General features: G+C 37.8%; 2 protein-coding genes across 3 annotated transcripts; both read left to right on the plus strand.

Annotated features, from left to right (window-relative positions):
* The first annotated feature begins 688 nt into the window (after positions 1 to 688).
* LOC135683238 (ficolin-1-like) lies at positions 689 to 3,879 on the plus strand. Of its 2 annotated transcripts, XM_089109204.1 has the most exons (3): positions 689 to 1,660; positions 1,749 to 1,951; positions 2,646 to 3,879. In XM_089109204.1, the coding sequence occupies exons 2-3, from the start codon at positions 1,822 to 1,824 to the stop codon at positions 3,305 to 3,307; spliced, it is 792 nt and encodes a 263-aa protein (XP_088965330.1). In that variant the 5' UTR covers positions 689 to 1,660; positions 1,749 to 1,821; the 3' UTR covers positions 3,308 to 3,879. The 2 variants fall into 2 exon arrangements, with proteins under 2 accessions (XP_088965330.1, XP_065054517.2); XM_065198445.2 differs by having other exon boundaries at positions 1,541 to 1,951; positions 2,646 to 3,878.
* An 8,896-nt stretch (positions 3,880 to 12,775) lies between these two features.
* LOC135683240 (fibrinogen-like protein A) lies at positions 12,776 to 16,168 on the plus strand. Its single transcript, XM_065198447.2, has 2 exons — positions 12,776 to 13,280; positions 13,977 to 16,168. The coding sequence occupies exons 1-2, from the start codon at positions 12,974 to 12,976 to the stop codon at positions 14,636 to 14,638; spliced, it is 969 nt and encodes a 322-aa protein (XP_065054519.2). The 5' UTR covers positions 12,776 to 12,973; the 3' UTR covers positions 14,639 to 16,168.
* The last annotated feature ends 514 nt before the right edge of the window (positions 16,169 to 16,682 follow it).

Here is a 16,682-nt window from a genome sequence, read left to right on the forward strand (position 1 = left end):
TGTTACATAAATTTTTTGTTAGTAATGCGGAAAAGTGCTTCAATGCGACGGGAAAGTTACAAAACATGTTTTGCTTTGCAAAGATTGCACTTAAAACGTTTGAATATTTTTACAGAATAGCCGTTGCAAATAAAGAACACTGCTAAAGGATAAGTTAATCTTTAGAAAACTATCCAGATTCTATAAAAAGAGACTTAAGTTACCAAATGTAAAATGGAACTTTTGTCCAAAACTTACAACAAAGACAAAAAGCAGAAGATTTTTCTGATGAGCCTTGTCCAGTTGCATCCCTCTAAACTCTACAAGGTATAGGCGACTTGTACACTCTATTTGAATGATTGATGTGATTAAGCAAATCTTGACTAGTTATGTCAAGCTAAGTGAAAGGGGTAGACTAACGAGATCCTTATGTAAGAGTAGATGTTTTGTACCCCTGTGGCAATGGTGCGCACAAAAAAAATCAATGATGTTCTTCATAATGTCAAAATACTTAATCAGCTACATCACAGTTTCATTGAACACTTTACACTTCATATTTTGGTTGCTTGGATCAAAGTGTTCTTCAACATCTATTGACGGCCTATTCTTGTGGAAACACATCCACTTTGTAAGTGGAAAGACGCAACGCATCTTATGTTGATGACACAGTAATACCATCGCCAAGTCCGTAGGCCACATGTATAAATAGGGGTGCGGCTGTGACCTGGTGAAGCAAATACTTCAGGGGTGTTAAGATTAGAGAGAAAGAGTACCTAAAGTACAAATGAGCGCTGGTGACAATGCGTCAATTAAAAGTAAGCTTCAAAATGAAGTCAGGTTGGAATCTTTGATTTGAGTTGAATTTCAAATAAATAACCTTTAAGATGAAAAATTTCAGTTCAATTCAATTCAACTTTTTCTCTCTATTCAACCTTGAAATATAGCAAAAGCTAAATTTGTATTATATGCGAAACAAAAAGCAAATTTATCGACCCTGGACCGCTTAAATTAAGATTCACATATAAGATAAAATTTAACAAAGACTTCATGCAAGCTAAAGGCAGCGCAACAAGCGTATGGGTACAAGACAAATATAAACGATTGCAATTATACAGCATATAAAATTCATTAAATGATACAAAATCCAGGTTATAGTTATACAGCATAATAAAATTGATCGTAGCAGGTTAACATGATAAGACAATGTTTCATAACCCACACCATGTTAAAATCGCTGTTGTTATGCAATTTTGATATCAGAGATATGTTATTGTAACTCTCGATCGTGGTCTCTTTCAGTATATCTGTGAAAGGAGCATAGGCAACCCTACGAGCAACAAAAAGATAGCAGAAAGCAATTCATCTTAATCTACAATTATTCCTATTAGTTTTCAGATTGTTTTCTGCTGTTGAGCAACAAGCGAAAATGGCAATGCAAAAACTGAAGCAGTGTTTCTAGGGAATGTAATTAAGTCAGGCAGGTTACGGTTAAGACATCTGATCAATATTTGATACTATGTTTGAAAATATGGTTTCAAGGAGCAAAGAGAGGGTGACGACATAGAGGTTATTCAGTGTGACAAGGTTGGTTTCATTTGCTGTTATCTTATTGCATGCATTTGCAAAAAAAGCAGGGGTCAAATCGAATATTGCACAGCACCAAAGATGCGATTTTCATCTGGTATGTTGCTTTTGCTCGTCACATTGGTATGTTTTTCTTGGAAATGGTTCATTGTTGCCGAAATATTCACTACCGGGACACATTTTAGAGAAATTACCACAGAAAGCAGCAGATCAAGCACTTCAGCCAGCAAAGATGAAGATTTTACACTACAAGAAGAAATGTTGAGATGCAGCAGAGATAATGAATGCAAAATACTCGGCAGTAGGAAAGGCACTGAAAAATTATCTGCAGTCGGCAAAGGAGGCAATTTATCAGAGTACGATGAAGTTTTCGAAAAGAAAGAAACAGGTTGGACAAATGTAATAATAATGGCTCTATGTGACAAAAATAATGGAATATTTCTTCTCATCTATCACTTTTCTGAAAGTGACACAAAGATTCATCATGATAGTTATACTAGACTACTTGTGAAAAGATTCCCATCACAAAGAAAGTTAATTATTTATTGTCGAATCTTGAATATAAAAATAATTGTATGCGAGTATGCGAAGTTTCAAATTCATTCAATGCAACTTGGCAAAAGAAAGCAACATTAAACCAATTGTAACTTTTATAACAAAATATTCGCCACCAAAAGCATTTAGAACTCACAACTAATAATGCTTTTTCCTTAATTTTAAGCATTTGCAGGACTAAAATTCTTTTGAACCTATAATCCATAAATCTGTAGTGCATCTAAACTTGCCAAAAAAGTATTTCTTCCATAGAAAATCTTGTAGCAAACATTTCCCTGACTAGAGCGCAACTGTGAATTTAGATTTATTATTTGATTGTATGATGGTCAAATGACAAAAGAATCCAATGACAAAAGAATCCAATGAAACATTTGTAATTTGAGGGCTGAAGGTTACAGTGCCTGGCCTACCTAAAACTGTGGGCAACGTGACTTGCTAGAAGCGACTTTCATTGTGAATTCAAATGTTAAGAAAACTTTTGCCGGAGAATGAAATCTAATCTCTTTGCTATCTTCCCTTTTGATCAGGTTTTAAAAGCTGCAACGAACTGAAGAAATGGGGAATCAACTCGAGTATGAAGGTGGATTTGTCGCTGAAGAATGGATCTTCCTTCTTGGGTTACTGTAACATGATCAGCGACAACGGAGGTTGGCTGGTGTTCCAGAGACGAGTGGATGCAACTGATTTTTATCGAAATTGGACGGATTACGTTAACGGATTCGGGGATGTTGATGGGAGCTTTTGGATTGGCTTGAAATATCTACACTGGATGACTCAGAGTGCAGATAACATGGTTCTCCGCGTCGAAGTGAGAAATATTAACGGAATCAGTGGATTTGCAAAGTATTCTAATTTCAAAATTGGCAGCGAGGATGAGAAATACAAGATAACATTCGGTGCATATGAAGGTAACATTGGTGATTCTTTTAGAAGAAGCTATGGGGCAGCATTCTCCACGCCAGATCGAGATAATGATGCTTGGAGTGATAGACAGTGCTGTGTGGAATATCGCGGCCCTTGGTGGTCAAACGCATGCTTTAATGCGAACCTAAATAATGATCATCAAGACAAAGTCCCTTATGTGAGTACCCCTGAGGCCGAGGGTGCGTCACGAATGTCATGGCTATCGATGGATGGCAAGTTTGGTACAATCAGGTTCTCAGAAATGATGATCAGACCATATCCTTGATCAACCTGAAACTCGAGATTAATAAATTAGCTTACATTAAGCCCTCCTCTAGACATTGCATGCTTACAAAAACAATCAAGACTTAACATGATTCATCCTTTCCCGGTACATAGTGGTAAAGTATGCCTTATAGCAAAAGCTGAGTGATGTCGTTATTAGAAAGTGCTGATCAAGTTTGACCACTGTTTCTTTCTTTATATTGCTCTGACTTCAGCAGAAAAATAGTATACCGTTTTAAAGCTATGTACTTGTTTGTTAGTGTATGTATTGTGAATGCTCCTGCATGGCTATAAAACTGGCATTTTGATTTCATAACTATCTAAATGTCAAAATTCCTATCCTCAATGCATGAAAGTGATGTGCCTCCGTGCGATTGTTAGGTTTCCTGATTGTCAAAATGCTATCAAACTTAACCATTTAGCCTTAAGTTTCCATAATATTAATACCTCAATTGCATTGCTACAAGCGTATTTCTTTATTCTTATGGTGACAGGTCTTTGGATCGTTCTAGAGTAGTTTGGAACGTGAATAAGCATTGTCAGAATTTCGGAACTGTATAATGAGAATTTTATCTTATACTAAGAACCATTAAATTGAAGCTCAGGCTGGCTTTTTGACTTTAAGTAAAACTATTAAAAGTAGCAAAACTTTGTGACTGTGTTGTTCTTGTTGTTGTAGTTGTTCTTCAGGTCGTTCGACCCCTGGTGTTGTTATGAACCTGACGTCTCCATTCAGCTCTATTTTTAGTGTCTTTGTTGAGCTGATAAACATTTCTTGTTTTGATCGTCTTAATGTTGTCAAACCACTTTGTTGCAGGTCTTCCTCTTCCTCTTTTCCCTTCAATTTTTCCTTGCATTATCAGTTTTTCTAAACTGTTGTCTGCTCTATTTATGTGGCCATAATAGGTTAACTGCCTCTTTCTGATGGTGTTGAATGATGATCTTTCTGTTTTTATTTGGCCTGGTACCCATTCATTCGTTCTTCTAGATGTCCACGGCACCCTTAGGAGTCTTCTCCATACCCAAAGTTCAAAGGCTTCAATCTTTTTCATTTCTGCTTTTCTTATTACCCATGTCTCACTTCCATATGTAACAACAGGAAATACTAATGCTTCGATTATTCTTATCTTGGTATTTAGTGTGATGTTTTGGTCTTTCATTATCGTTGTCAAATTGGTCATAGCCTTCCTACCCAGCAGTAGCCTCCTTCTAATTTATTTTGTGTGATCAGAGGTTCTGGTTAATGTACAGCCAAGAACATTGAATTCCTGTACTACCTCGATGGATTCCCCATCTACTTCAAAGTTGGTAATTTCTGCCGTCTATGGTATGGAGAATTAAATAGGTATGGAGATAGAATACAGCCTTGTCTCACTCCTTTGCTGATTTCAAACCAATCTGTTGGCCCATACATTGTTCGTACATGCGCTTCTTGTTTATGGTAAAGATTCTCATTCAAGATTATTAAATGTTCTGGATTTTCCATCTTTCTCATCACAAACCACATAGTGTTATGGTCTACACAGTCAAATGCTTTGCCGTAAACAAAAATATATTTCTTTCTTTACTTCGCGTACCTTTTCCATTACCCATCTGATGTTTGCGATTTGGTCTCTAGTTCCCCTTCCTTTAATAAATCCAGCTTGCTCAATTGATATTTCTCTGTCAATATAGGGTGTTAGTCTTTTCTGGATTATCTTCAGAAGTATTTTGCTCATGTGAACAATTAAGGATATTGTTCGATTGTTTGAACATTCTCTAATATCGCCTTTCTTTGGCAGCGACAAGAAGACAGATCTTTCCAATCTACTGGCCATTCAGTGGTTTTCCAGATTAGCTGACACAGCTTGCATATGATGTTGAGTGTTTCTTTGCCAGTATTTTTTACCAGTTCAATGGGGATGTTGTCAATACCTGGAGCTTTATTACACGCAAGTTCTTTAATGGCATGTTCTATTTCTGCTAGAGTTGGTTCCGGTTCTTCTGTAAATTCTTCTTCTGTGAAATCATTGAATATGTCTGCATCCCTGCTGTACAAGCATTGTGTGTATTGTTTCCATCTCTCCTGTATCTCTTTCCCCTCTGTGAGAACTTTACCATTTTGGTCTTTCACTGTTGCCATGCGAGGTGTAAACTTTCCTGTGATCTGTTTAATAGCGCGGAATACATTTCTTGATTTTCCTTTTGCTTGATTTTCTTCCATATTCCTACAAATATCATTCAAGTATATTTCTTTATGCTTCCTTGCCTGATTTTGAAATACTCTGTTCAAGTTATTAAATGTGTAGAAATCTTTTTGTTTTTTAGCGTTTCGTCGTTCTTCAGCAATCTCTATAGCTTTCTGTGATAACCAATGTGATTTTCTTTTTCTCTCTTTCTTAGGAATGTTTTTTCCCGCAGTGTCAACGATGATATCTTTTGTTGTCTGCCATAATTGCTCAACACTAGTGTCCTGTGATTCTAGACATGAGAAACGATTCGATAGCTCGATTGTAAAGTTTGGCGGTATCTTTGTTAAATCATATCTAGCTTGCGCATGTTGCTGTCTTCTCTTTTTTAGCTTTACTTTGATAGTGGCGTGAAGCAGCTCATGATCTGTTCCACAGTCAGCTCCAGGAAGAGTTTTGACTGCCTGTATCGCACTTTTCCATCTCTTCCTGCCCAAGACATAGTCAATCTGATTCCTATATTTACCATCTGGTGATGTCCATGTATATAGTCTGCGTTTGTGTTGGAAAAACATAGTGTTGGCTATGAACAATTCGTTATCAATGCAGAATTCTATTAATCGCTCTCCTGCAGCATTTTGCTCCCCTAGTCCAAATCTTCCAGTGACTCCTTTTTCTTCAATATTTCCCACTTTTGCATTCCAGTCTCCAATTAAAAACAACATATCTTTCTTTGGTATATTATCTAGCACTTCCTGTAGCTCTGTGTAAAACTGTTCTATTACATCATCATCGGCATATGTGGTTGGTGCATATATTTGTATTATACTGGTGTTGAAAGGGTGTCCTTGAAGTCTTAATGCAATTATTCTGTCATTAACCATCTTATATCCTAGCACTGATTTGCTTATCTTTTTATTGACAATAATGGCAACTCCATTTCTCTTGTATTGTTGGTGTCCTGAGTAGTACACTGTGTGATCACCATATCTAAAATCCCCACACCCTGTCCATTTCATTTCACTTATTCCGAGTATGTCTAAGTTTATTCTGTCCATTTCATTTGTTACAACTTCCAACTTTCCTTGATTCATCGTTCTAACATTCCAGGTCGCAATTGTGTGGTTTTTGTTGTTGCGGAACTGCTTTGGTTTTTCATCCTCTGCAGTGTCAGTTATCATACGCCCTAATCAGGGCATTTTTTAAGGAAATTTGACTAGTGGGCCAAATCCTCAAGAGGGCCCACTTTTTCGCGACCAGAGCCCTTGACCCCTTGACTCAAAAAAATGAAAATGAGTATAAAAAGAATAAAGCTACGAAAATGAGTATAACAAGAATAACAATTCAATAAAACTTTAATAATATGTTTAACATTTAAAAGTTTCTATAAAGTTTCTAATGTCCAGAAAATGCCCCGTCACAGACAACCAGAGTCACTCGAAAAGAACTTTTTAATGAATTCCCTCTCTCTATAGATCTCTGAATTTGGCTCTCTGTTAAGGCCGGTTTACACGATCATATTCAGGTCACATTTGCATCAAATATTTAATGTGATCACAGAATGTGATCGTGTAAACGACCTTACAAGTTGCTTGAAGTTGTACGAAGCAGCAAGAATTGATCCTTTTTAATTGCCTGTTAATTCGATGTCACAGATTTTTCATTTGACTAGCGATCAAATGGAAATGTCTGTGATGCAATTTTTTCAAAGGCACCGATTAGTCTTTGCTGTCCTGGGTAGATCGGGAACTGTTTGGCGCGCATTTTATCAGTGATCTGCCTTCATTCAATTTTTACGTTTCATTTGTTGTCAATGGAAGTCGAGAGCGAGGAAGATAAGAGAGCTGTAGCTCGGTAAATTTTGTTTCATTCGGTAAAAATCATTTGTTGGTAGTCAATGGAAAAAAAATAGCGCTAAGATTTTACTTTATTTATTTTTATCAGTATTTATCTTCTTATAAGTAGCGTAGCGGGGGGGGGGGGATATTCTCAAATGTATTTTGAACTGATCTCAAGGGTATCGTCGCGAAAATTGACGGGCACCCTAAAATTCAAATTCAAATAACAATGGCTGATTTTGCCACAGGTCAATAACCAACTCGACAATTTTGTCTTTCCATTCGAATTTCTTAACTTTCCTTCTGCTTTGGTACGGTTTGCCTGCAGCTGATTTAATGGCCTGAAATGAGAATGCAGGCTCTTCGTAGTCTTCTGATTGCGTATCAGGAATTGATTCCACGTCAATGTTGCCCATCTTTCTAGAAACGTAGGTCACTTTCCTCAAATACGTCGATACAAATGAACACGAAACAGTTCCCGATCTACCCAGGACAGCAAAGACTTGTCGGCGCCTTTGAAAAAATTGCATCACAGACATTTCCATTTGATCGCTAGTCAAATGAAAAATCTGTGACATCGAATTAACAGGCAATTAAAAAGGATTAATTCTTGCTGCTTCGTGCAACTTCAAGCAACTTGTAAGGTCGTTTAAACGATCACATTCTGTGATAACATAAAATATGTGATGCAAATGTGACCTGAATATGATCGTGTAAACCGGCCTTTACGTCTGTCTTTGCTCTTGAGAAATTCGAAAACTGCAGGTCTTGGGTCAAAATATGCAGTCCCTGTGCCATTGAGAGAGACATGCATGTAGCTGTTAATTGATTCTGGCTTTAGTGATGCTCTGCTGGATATTTTGATATAATTATAATGGGAGACAGCTCTCTCTGTTGCCATGCTATGTGGTGTCAAGGTGAGGAAGGAAGCAAGGAATTTTCTGAGCAAACCAATGCTGGCCTCTGTCATTTTTCTCAGCTTCAATGCATAGAGTGTGCCAGAATCTTCTATCTGGCTATAGACTTGAACTTTGCTTAGGTTTGTCCATGACATGCAGACATCAGAGACAAACTCTTCAACCTTGTCCTCTCCAAATATCTGGCTCACAAGATCTCTGCTGGCATTTATCATCTGCGCTGGTGAACTTGCATCCAATATCTTTTTTAAATTGTTGATTGTTTCATCTTGCTCAATGTTCATGCGCTGGTCTAGAAAGTTTATTGCTGATTGAACAATTTCCACTCTGATTGGACCATCTTCTCTGCGTAGTGATGTGACAAACCTATGAGCCTGGCTGGTTTTTCTGATATTTCTTTCTCCACTGCTTTCTTTACTTGAGTTTAAGTTCTTCAAGTATTTCTCTTCCTGCCCACCAGGCACTGGCATCTCCTTCATGACGTTCAGGTTGACAATAGCTGCATCCCTGGCTGTTAATACATCCAGTAGGATGAGGTCAGATTTTTGAAAAATTTTCTGTAAGTTCTTTAAAATTTTGCACAGATCATGCATAACAGTGGTCAACCACACTTGCTGTGTGCCATTGCCCCATTTCATAAGAAATCCTTTTGCAGATGAGCTTTCTTTTCTGTCCGAATTTATGGTTCCATCTGTCATTTTTGTCCAAAGCCTTCTTGCTGCTTCCAGGTTATTCAAAATTGCTTTCAGCAAATTCAAAGTGTGCTCTGCAAACCTGACCTCAAAATGCTTTGGAAAAGCAAGAGCCTGATCATTTTCTTTGTGCAGCAACTTTGTGCGACGTGGGGATGAGTGGAAGAATGTCGAAAGAGCAAGAACATCAGCCATCCAGAGATGGAGTTCAGGGACCTCAGATTGAACAGATTCAAGGGCCAAATGTGAACGATGACAAACACACCACGCTGTCAAGATATCCCTGCCAATATGTTGTTTGAGCAATGTCCATAATCCTGCGTTTTTGCCTGTGTTTGCTTTTTCTCCATCAGTGGTGACTCCAACAAGCTTCTCTGTCTCCACACCAACACTTTTCAAGCACGAAATAAATGAATCAAGAAGTCCTTCAGCTCCTCCTAAATCAATGCTGGCGATGCCAAGAAAAACGGTCTTCACACTCACTTCATTCGTTGGGACTAACCTTGCTGTTATAAATTTAGAATCAACCTGCTGCTTGTCAGCACTTCCATCAATTTGAACAGAAAAGCACAGATAATCTTTTAATACATCAGCAGTTTTTTTCATCTCTTGCTTAGCAACTATGTCTCTCATTGCTGCATAGGTTACTGGATCCCTATAATGGTATACAGAGCTTGGTTGACTAAAAGGAACAAAATCTGTGTGTCATCCTTCTGTCTCAAAATTATGGAGTAAAGCATTGCTATGTTCAGTTGCCAAAGACCTTGATGGCCAACTTCTTGCACTGAGTGTTTCCGTTCTACAATCATTGTAAACATCAACAGCCATTCGTAAAAGAAACTCTAATGTTTGTATTTTGCATTGTTTCATAACTTTGACCCAAGGATGACTGTCTGACGAGAGATTCCACGCTTCTTCAAGTTTCTTCAATCTTAATGCTTCATTGTGAGCAGAGGAAAGCAAATGATCAACAAGTAAACACAGTCTGTCTTTCCCATCAACCCGGACTCCACTGGCAACTGGTATTCGTCCATTAGTGGCATACCTTTTCACTTCAGGTTCATACTTGCTGCAAAGTAAGCAAGTGACAACGGGACGTCGTCGTTTTTTTTGTCCTTTCTGTTCTTCCCTACTTAATTCCAGGCAAGATTCAGCTAAAAGCAGCCAATTCAAGTCTAATTTTTTGCCTTTGTACCAACGATCATCTGTGGAATCGATTTTTGACGAGGCACTGTCTGGTTTCGAAGTTTCGGCGTCAGCAAGGCCAAGGCCATGGCCTATGTCTGCATGAGTATCATCACTATCGACATCGTCAATGACATAATTTTCCTGAGTATTAAGAAAATATTCGTTGACGTTTTTATCATCTTTCATTGAATCGATGAAACAGTCAGAAGCTGTACTCACCTCAGCAACGGGTACTGCAGTTGATGAGTTTTGATCGCTTGTTGATTCGCCATCAATAGGACTGGCAGTCTTAGGCCGACTGCTGGTGTTTGATTTGGTAAATCCAAACGAGGAGAGTAGCGATGTTTGGCCACTTGCAGTGGCAGCCTCTTTCAATTCCTTCTTCTTTTTTTCCAAACGTTTCTCGTGACCACTCTTTGTTGCTTTTCTTTTCATTTCTAACATGGATTTCTAGCTGACAAACTTTTGATCTTTCTATTTCGATTTTAGAACACAGTCTAAAATGACCATGACAACACCAAAGATAAACTAGCAACCATAGCAACATAGAGCCTCGACAGAAAACCCAGAAAGAGGATAGATATGCAAAGGGCCTTTCCTTCTGTGCTCAACAAGTGGCACAATGTGAAAGACTAATTTTTTACTTTTTACATTTTGAAAAAAACATTTGTGAAAAGGGCCCAAACTAGTGGGCCGAAAGCCCTAAATTTTGCTTTTTTACTGGGCCGGAAGAGGGGCCCACTGGGCCAGTGGCCCAGTAGTTACAATGTTAAAAAATGCCCTGGCCCTAATGGGTTTAGTACAACAGCTTCATTATTGCTAGAATTACTCAATCCAGAGCTGCACCCTTCCTCAGTAGCAAGTTGAGTGCCATCCGACCTGAGGGGCACATCTTCAGGCAACTATAGCTATTTTACTTGAGACTGGCATTTTCATAACATTTTCTTGGCAGGATACTGTAGTAGTTTGCCGTTGCTTTCTACAGATTGCAGTTCTCAACTAACTAGAGTTTGATTGCCGCCATTCATCTGGTTGTACCATATTTTTGCCAGCAGTCATAGTGCACGATACTTCATCATTTATTTAGCAAGACCAAATCTCTGCTAAAGCATCTCCACCCTGCTCTGTCGGTGGCGCACGGATGTAGTTTAAGTTCATACCCCAGGAACGATATTTGACCCATATCTGGGACCCTTGCAGGTGCTACCACCCCGGGACAGGGTGGACCTGAGAGTAGTGGTAATTAAGAGGTAACTCCATTATCCCCAAAACTCTGGATCTCCCGAACCATAGCCTTACCGACGGATGTAGTTTAAAGTCATTTCCCAGGACAAAGAGTTGTTCTTAGTTGTTCTTGAATCACAAAGAGCGTCAATGCACACCTAGATTGAACAAGACTTGGATTTTGCGCGGCAAAGAACCCGTCAAGATCTCAGATCAGAACTTTTGTCCAAAACTTAGAACAAATACAAAAAGCAGTAGATTTTTCTAATGAGCCTTGTCCAGTTGCATCCATCTAAACTCTACAAGGTATGGGCGACTTTTACAGTCTATTTGAATGATTGATGTGATTAAGCAAATCTTGACTAGTTATGTCAAGCTAAATGAAAGGGGTAGACTAACGAGATCCTTATGTAAGAGTAGATGTTTTGTACCCCTGTGGCAATGGTGCACACAAAAAACATCAATGATGTTCTTCATAATGTCAAAATACTTAATCAGCTACATCACAGTTTCACTGAACACTTTACACTTCATATCTTGGTTGCTTGGATCAAAGTGTTCTTCAACATCTATTGACAGCCTATTCTTGTGGAAACACATCCACTTTGTAAGTGGAAAGACGCAACGCATCTTATGTTGATGACACAGTAATACCATCGCCAAGTCCGTAGGCCACATGTATAAATAGGGGTGCGGCTGTGACCTGGTGAAGCAAATACTTCAGGGGTGTTAAGATTAGAGAGAAAGAGTACCTAAAGTACAAATGAGCGCTGGTGACAATGCGTCAATTAAAAGTAAGCTTCAAAATGAAGTCAGGTTGGAATCTTTGATTTGAGTTGAATTTCAAATAAATAACCTTTAAGATGAAAAATTTCAGTTCAATTCAATTCAACTTTTTTTCCCTATGGAACCTTGAAATATAACAAAAGCTAAATTTGTATTATATGCGAAACAAAAAGCAAATTTATCGACCCTGGACCGCTTAAATTAAGATTCACATATAAGATAAAATTTAACAAAGACTACATGCAAGCTTAAGGCAGCGCAACAAGCATATGGGTACAAGACAAATATAAACGATTGCAATTATACAGCATATAGAATTCATTAAATGATACGAAATCCAGGTTATAGTTATACAGCATAATAAACTTGATCGTAGCAGGTTAACATGACAAGACAATGTTTCATAACCCACACCATGTTAAAATCGCTGTTGTTATGCAATTTTGATATCATATGTTATTGTAACTCTCGATCGTGGTCTCTTTCAGTATATCTGTGAAAGGAGCATAGGCAACCCTACGAGCAACAAAAAGATAGCAGAAAGCAATTCATCTTAATCTACAATTATTCCTATTAGTTTTCAGATTGTTTTCTGCTGTTGAGCAACAAGCGAAAATGGCAATGCAAAAACTGAAACAGTGTTTCTAGGGAATGTAATTAAGTCAGGCAGGTTACGGTTAAGACATCTGATTAATATTTGATACTATGTTTGAAAATATGGTTTCAAGGAGCAAAGAGAGGGTGACGACATAGAGGTTATTCAGTGTGACAAGGTTGGTTTCATTTGCTGTTATCTTATTGCATGCATTTGCAAAAAAAGCAGGGGTCAAATCGAATATTGCACAGCACCAAAGATGCGATTTTCATCTGGTATGTTGCTTTTGCTCGTCACATTGGTATGTTTTTCTTGGAAATGGTTCATTGTTGCCGAAATATTCACTACCGGGACACATTTTAGAGAAATTACCACAGAAAGCAGCAGATCAAGCACTTCAGCCAGCAAAGATGAAGATTTTACACTACAAGAAGACATGTTGAGATGCAGCAGAGATAATGAATGCAAAATACTCGGCAGTAGGAAAGGCACTGAAAAATTATCTGCAGTCGGCAAAGGAGGCAATTTATCAGAGTACGATGAAGTTTTCGAAAAGAAAGAAACAGGTTGGACAAATGTAATAATAATGGCTCTATGTGACAAAAATAATGGAATATTTCTTCTCATCTATCACTTTTCTGAAAGTGACACAAAGATTCATCATGATAGTTATACTAGACTACTTGTGAAAAGATTCTCATCACAAAGAAAGTTAATTATTTATTGTCGAGTCTTGAATATAAAAATAATTGTATGCGAGTATGCGAAGTTTCAAATTCATTCAATGCAACTTGGCAAAAGAAAGCAACATTAAACCAATTGTAACTTTTATAACAAAATATTCGCCACCAAAAGCATTTAGAACTCACAACTAATAATGCTTTTTCCTTAATTTTAAGCATTTACAGGACTAAAATTCTTTTGAACCTCTAATCCATAAATCTGTAGTGCATCTAATCTTGCCAAAAAAGTATTTCTTCCATAGAAAATCTTGTAGCAAACATTTCCCTGACTAGAGCGCAACTGTGAATTTAGATTTATTATTTGATTGTATGATGGTCAAATGAGAAAAGAATCCAATGACAAAAGAATCCAATGAAACATTTTTGTAATTTGAGGGCTGAAGGTTACAGTGCCTGGCCTACCTAAAACTGTGGACAACGTGACTTGCTAGAAGCGACTTTCATTGTGAATTCAAATGTTAAGAAAACTTTTGCCGGAGAATGAAATCTAATCTCTTTGCTATCTTCCCTCTTGATCAGCTTTTAAAAGCTGCAACGAACTGAAGAAATGGGGAATCAACTCGAGTATGAAGGTGGATTTGTCGCTGAAGAATGGATCTTCCTTCTTGGGTTACTGTAACATGATCAGCGACAACGGAGGTTGGCTGGTGTTCCAGAGACGAGTGGATGCAACTGATTTTTATCGAAATTGGACGGATTACGTTAACGGATTCGGGGATGTTGATGGGAGCTTTTGGATTGGCTTGAAATATCTACACTGGATGACTCAGAGTGCAGATAACATGGTTCTCCGCGTCGAAGTGAGAAATATTAACGGAATCAGTGGATTTGCAAAGTATTCTAATTTCAAAATTGGCAGCGAGGATGAGAAATACAAGATAACATTCGGTAAATATGAAGGTAACATTGGTGATTCTTTGAGAAGAAGCTATGGAGCAGCATTCTCCACGCCAGATCGAGATAATGATGCTTGGAGTGATAGACAGTGCTGTGTGGAATATCGCGGCCCTTGGTGGTCAAACGCATGCTTTAATGCGAACCTGAACAGCGATCATCAAGACAAAGTCCCTTATGTGAGTACCCCTGATGTCGAGGGTGCGTCACGAATGTCATGGAAATCGATGGATGACAAATTTGGCACAATCAGGTTCTCAGAAATGATGATCAGACCATATCCTTGATCAACCTGAAACTCGAGATTAATAAATTAGCTTACATTAAGCCCTCCTCTAGACATTGCATGCTTACAAAAACAATCAAGACTCAACATGATTCATCCTTTCCCGGTACATAGTGGTAAAGTATGCCTTATAGCAAAAGCTGAGTGATGTCGTTATTAGAAAGTGCTGATCAAGTTTGACCACTGTTTCTTTCTTTACATTGCTCTGACTTTAGCAGGAAAATAGTATACCGTTTTAAAGCTATGTACTTGTTTGTTAGTGTATGTATTGTGAATGCTCCTGCATGGCTATAAAACTGGCATTTTGATTTCAAAACTATCTAAATGTCAAAATTTTTATCGTCTATGCATGAAAGTGATGTGCCTCCGTGCGATTGTTGGGTTTCCTGATTATCAAAATGCTATCAAACTTAACCATTTAGCCTTAAGTTTCCATAATATTAATACCTCAATTGCATTGCTACAAGCGTATTTCTTTATGCTTATGGTGACAGGTCTTTGGATCGTTCTAGAGAAGTTACTTCTTTAGATGGCGTGAATAAGCATTGTCGGCATTTCTGAACTGTCTAATGAGAATTTTATCTTATATTAAGAACCATTAAATTGAAGCTCAGGCTGGCTTTTTCACTTTAAGTAAAACCATTAAAAGCAGCAAAACTTTGTGACTTTGTGAGCGTCAATGCACACCTAGATTGAACAAGACTTGGATTTTGCGCGGCAAAGAACCCGTCAAGATCTCAGATCAGACCAAGAGGTTTTGAGAAGTTGAATTTTATAAATCGTAATGGCACACCATGACAAACTCTTGCAAACAGTTGGCAGTGAAAGCAAGTCGGATGAGATAGCAATTCAAAGCAAATTGCAAGACCAAAATCCTGACCTTAGGAAATCATCAGGCAGCTACTGTTAAAGGGGAAGAGTATCCGAAGTTCATCTTCCAAAACACCCTATCTAAACAGCGGATTCCCTTGTCTTGGATCTCTGAGAGTCTGAAGTTCATCGCTCAACGAATGTTGAGTCAAATTGTTGAGAGCGTTTTAACACCCCGATGCAACATCGCTAAACATCACTAAACATCACTGTACAAATGTTGAGCGATGTTCAATGAAGTAGCGTTTTAACAGGGCTTTAGACAATTTGACTGTCACACAAAATGCTTGACTTGAGGTTGTTCTCGATCTTTTTTAAAGAAGATATATCCAGAAATGAAGATCATACTTTCTTAGACAGAAACCTAGCAAAAATTTGCTAAAACTTGCTTAGCCAGTAAACGATGCTTTACTGTACAAGAGCATACAAGCGAGGCACATCAAAACATTTGCATATCAAATTTGGGAAATTTAAAACGCTTTAACGAAATTTTAGTTTGAAAAAAGTATACGTAATTTGATTGACGGATAAAAACATTTTTTTGTTCAATTTCAAAACATTAAAAGAAACTGTACAAGGGAATTCTGTAGAAGGAAAGAACTCTAGGTGACACGTGTTTTGTTCATCATTAGAATTGTATTCTTATGCTTTGCTTCAAGAGTAAAGCTTTTGCCTATGTCCGATATCTCATCAACGCCGTTAATCATTAACCACACTCAAACTCAGGCCAAATCCGCGTAATAGCGAAAGTATAATGGACTCACTCAAAGTTGAGCATCAAAATTGCATAAAATGTATCGCTGAACAAACAGTTCTTTATGTAAAAGCGGGTTTTCCCAAAATGCCTTTTTCGTATTTGAGAATTCACAAGAACGCTTCGTTTCCTAGCAGTTCAATTGTTTGGTAAAGACAAATTTGCAAATTGATATTTGTTGTTTTTTATCGATCAACACTTGACGAAAAATTCGAAAAATATCAAAACAGGCGCTGAAAAGTCAACAGTATAAAATAGGAATGGTTCTAAGGTTTGCGTTAAAAACCAGAAAACAGTTTGTGTGTCAAATTTTAACATAACTCGAGATTGCAGCAGCATAGAAACGATAGAGCTATACTCTTGAAGCAAAGCAAAAGAAATGAATCTAATGTTAAACAAAACACGTGTTCCCTAGAGTCCT

This window comes from Rhopilema esculentum, chromosome 7, assembly GCF_057945365.1.
Source record: "Rhopilema esculentum isolate cy_ngs chromosome 7, ASM5794536v1, whole genome shotgun sequence".
NCBI lineage: Eukaryota > Metazoa > Cnidaria > Scyphozoa > Rhizostomeae > Rhizostomatidae > Rhopilema > Rhopilema esculentum.

Bases quoted from the DNA above. Each gene is read 5' to 3' on its own strand.
- LOC135683238 (XM_065198445.2), top strand. From the start codon at position 1,645: ATGCGATTTTCATCTGGTATGTTGCTTTTGCTCGTCACATTGGTATGT. The intron at 1,952-2,645 runs GTTGGACAAATG...CCTTTTGATCAG, and splicing joins TTTCGAAAAGAAAGAAACAG to GTTTTAAAAGCTGCAACGAA.
- LOC135683240 (XM_065198447.2), top strand. From the start codon at position 12,974: ATGCGATTTTCATCTGGTATGTTGCTTTTGCTCGTCACATTGGTATGT. The intron at 13,281-13,976 runs GTTGGACAAATG...CCTCTTGATCAG, and splicing joins TTTCGAAAAGAAAGAAACAG to CTTTTAAAAGCTGCAACGAA.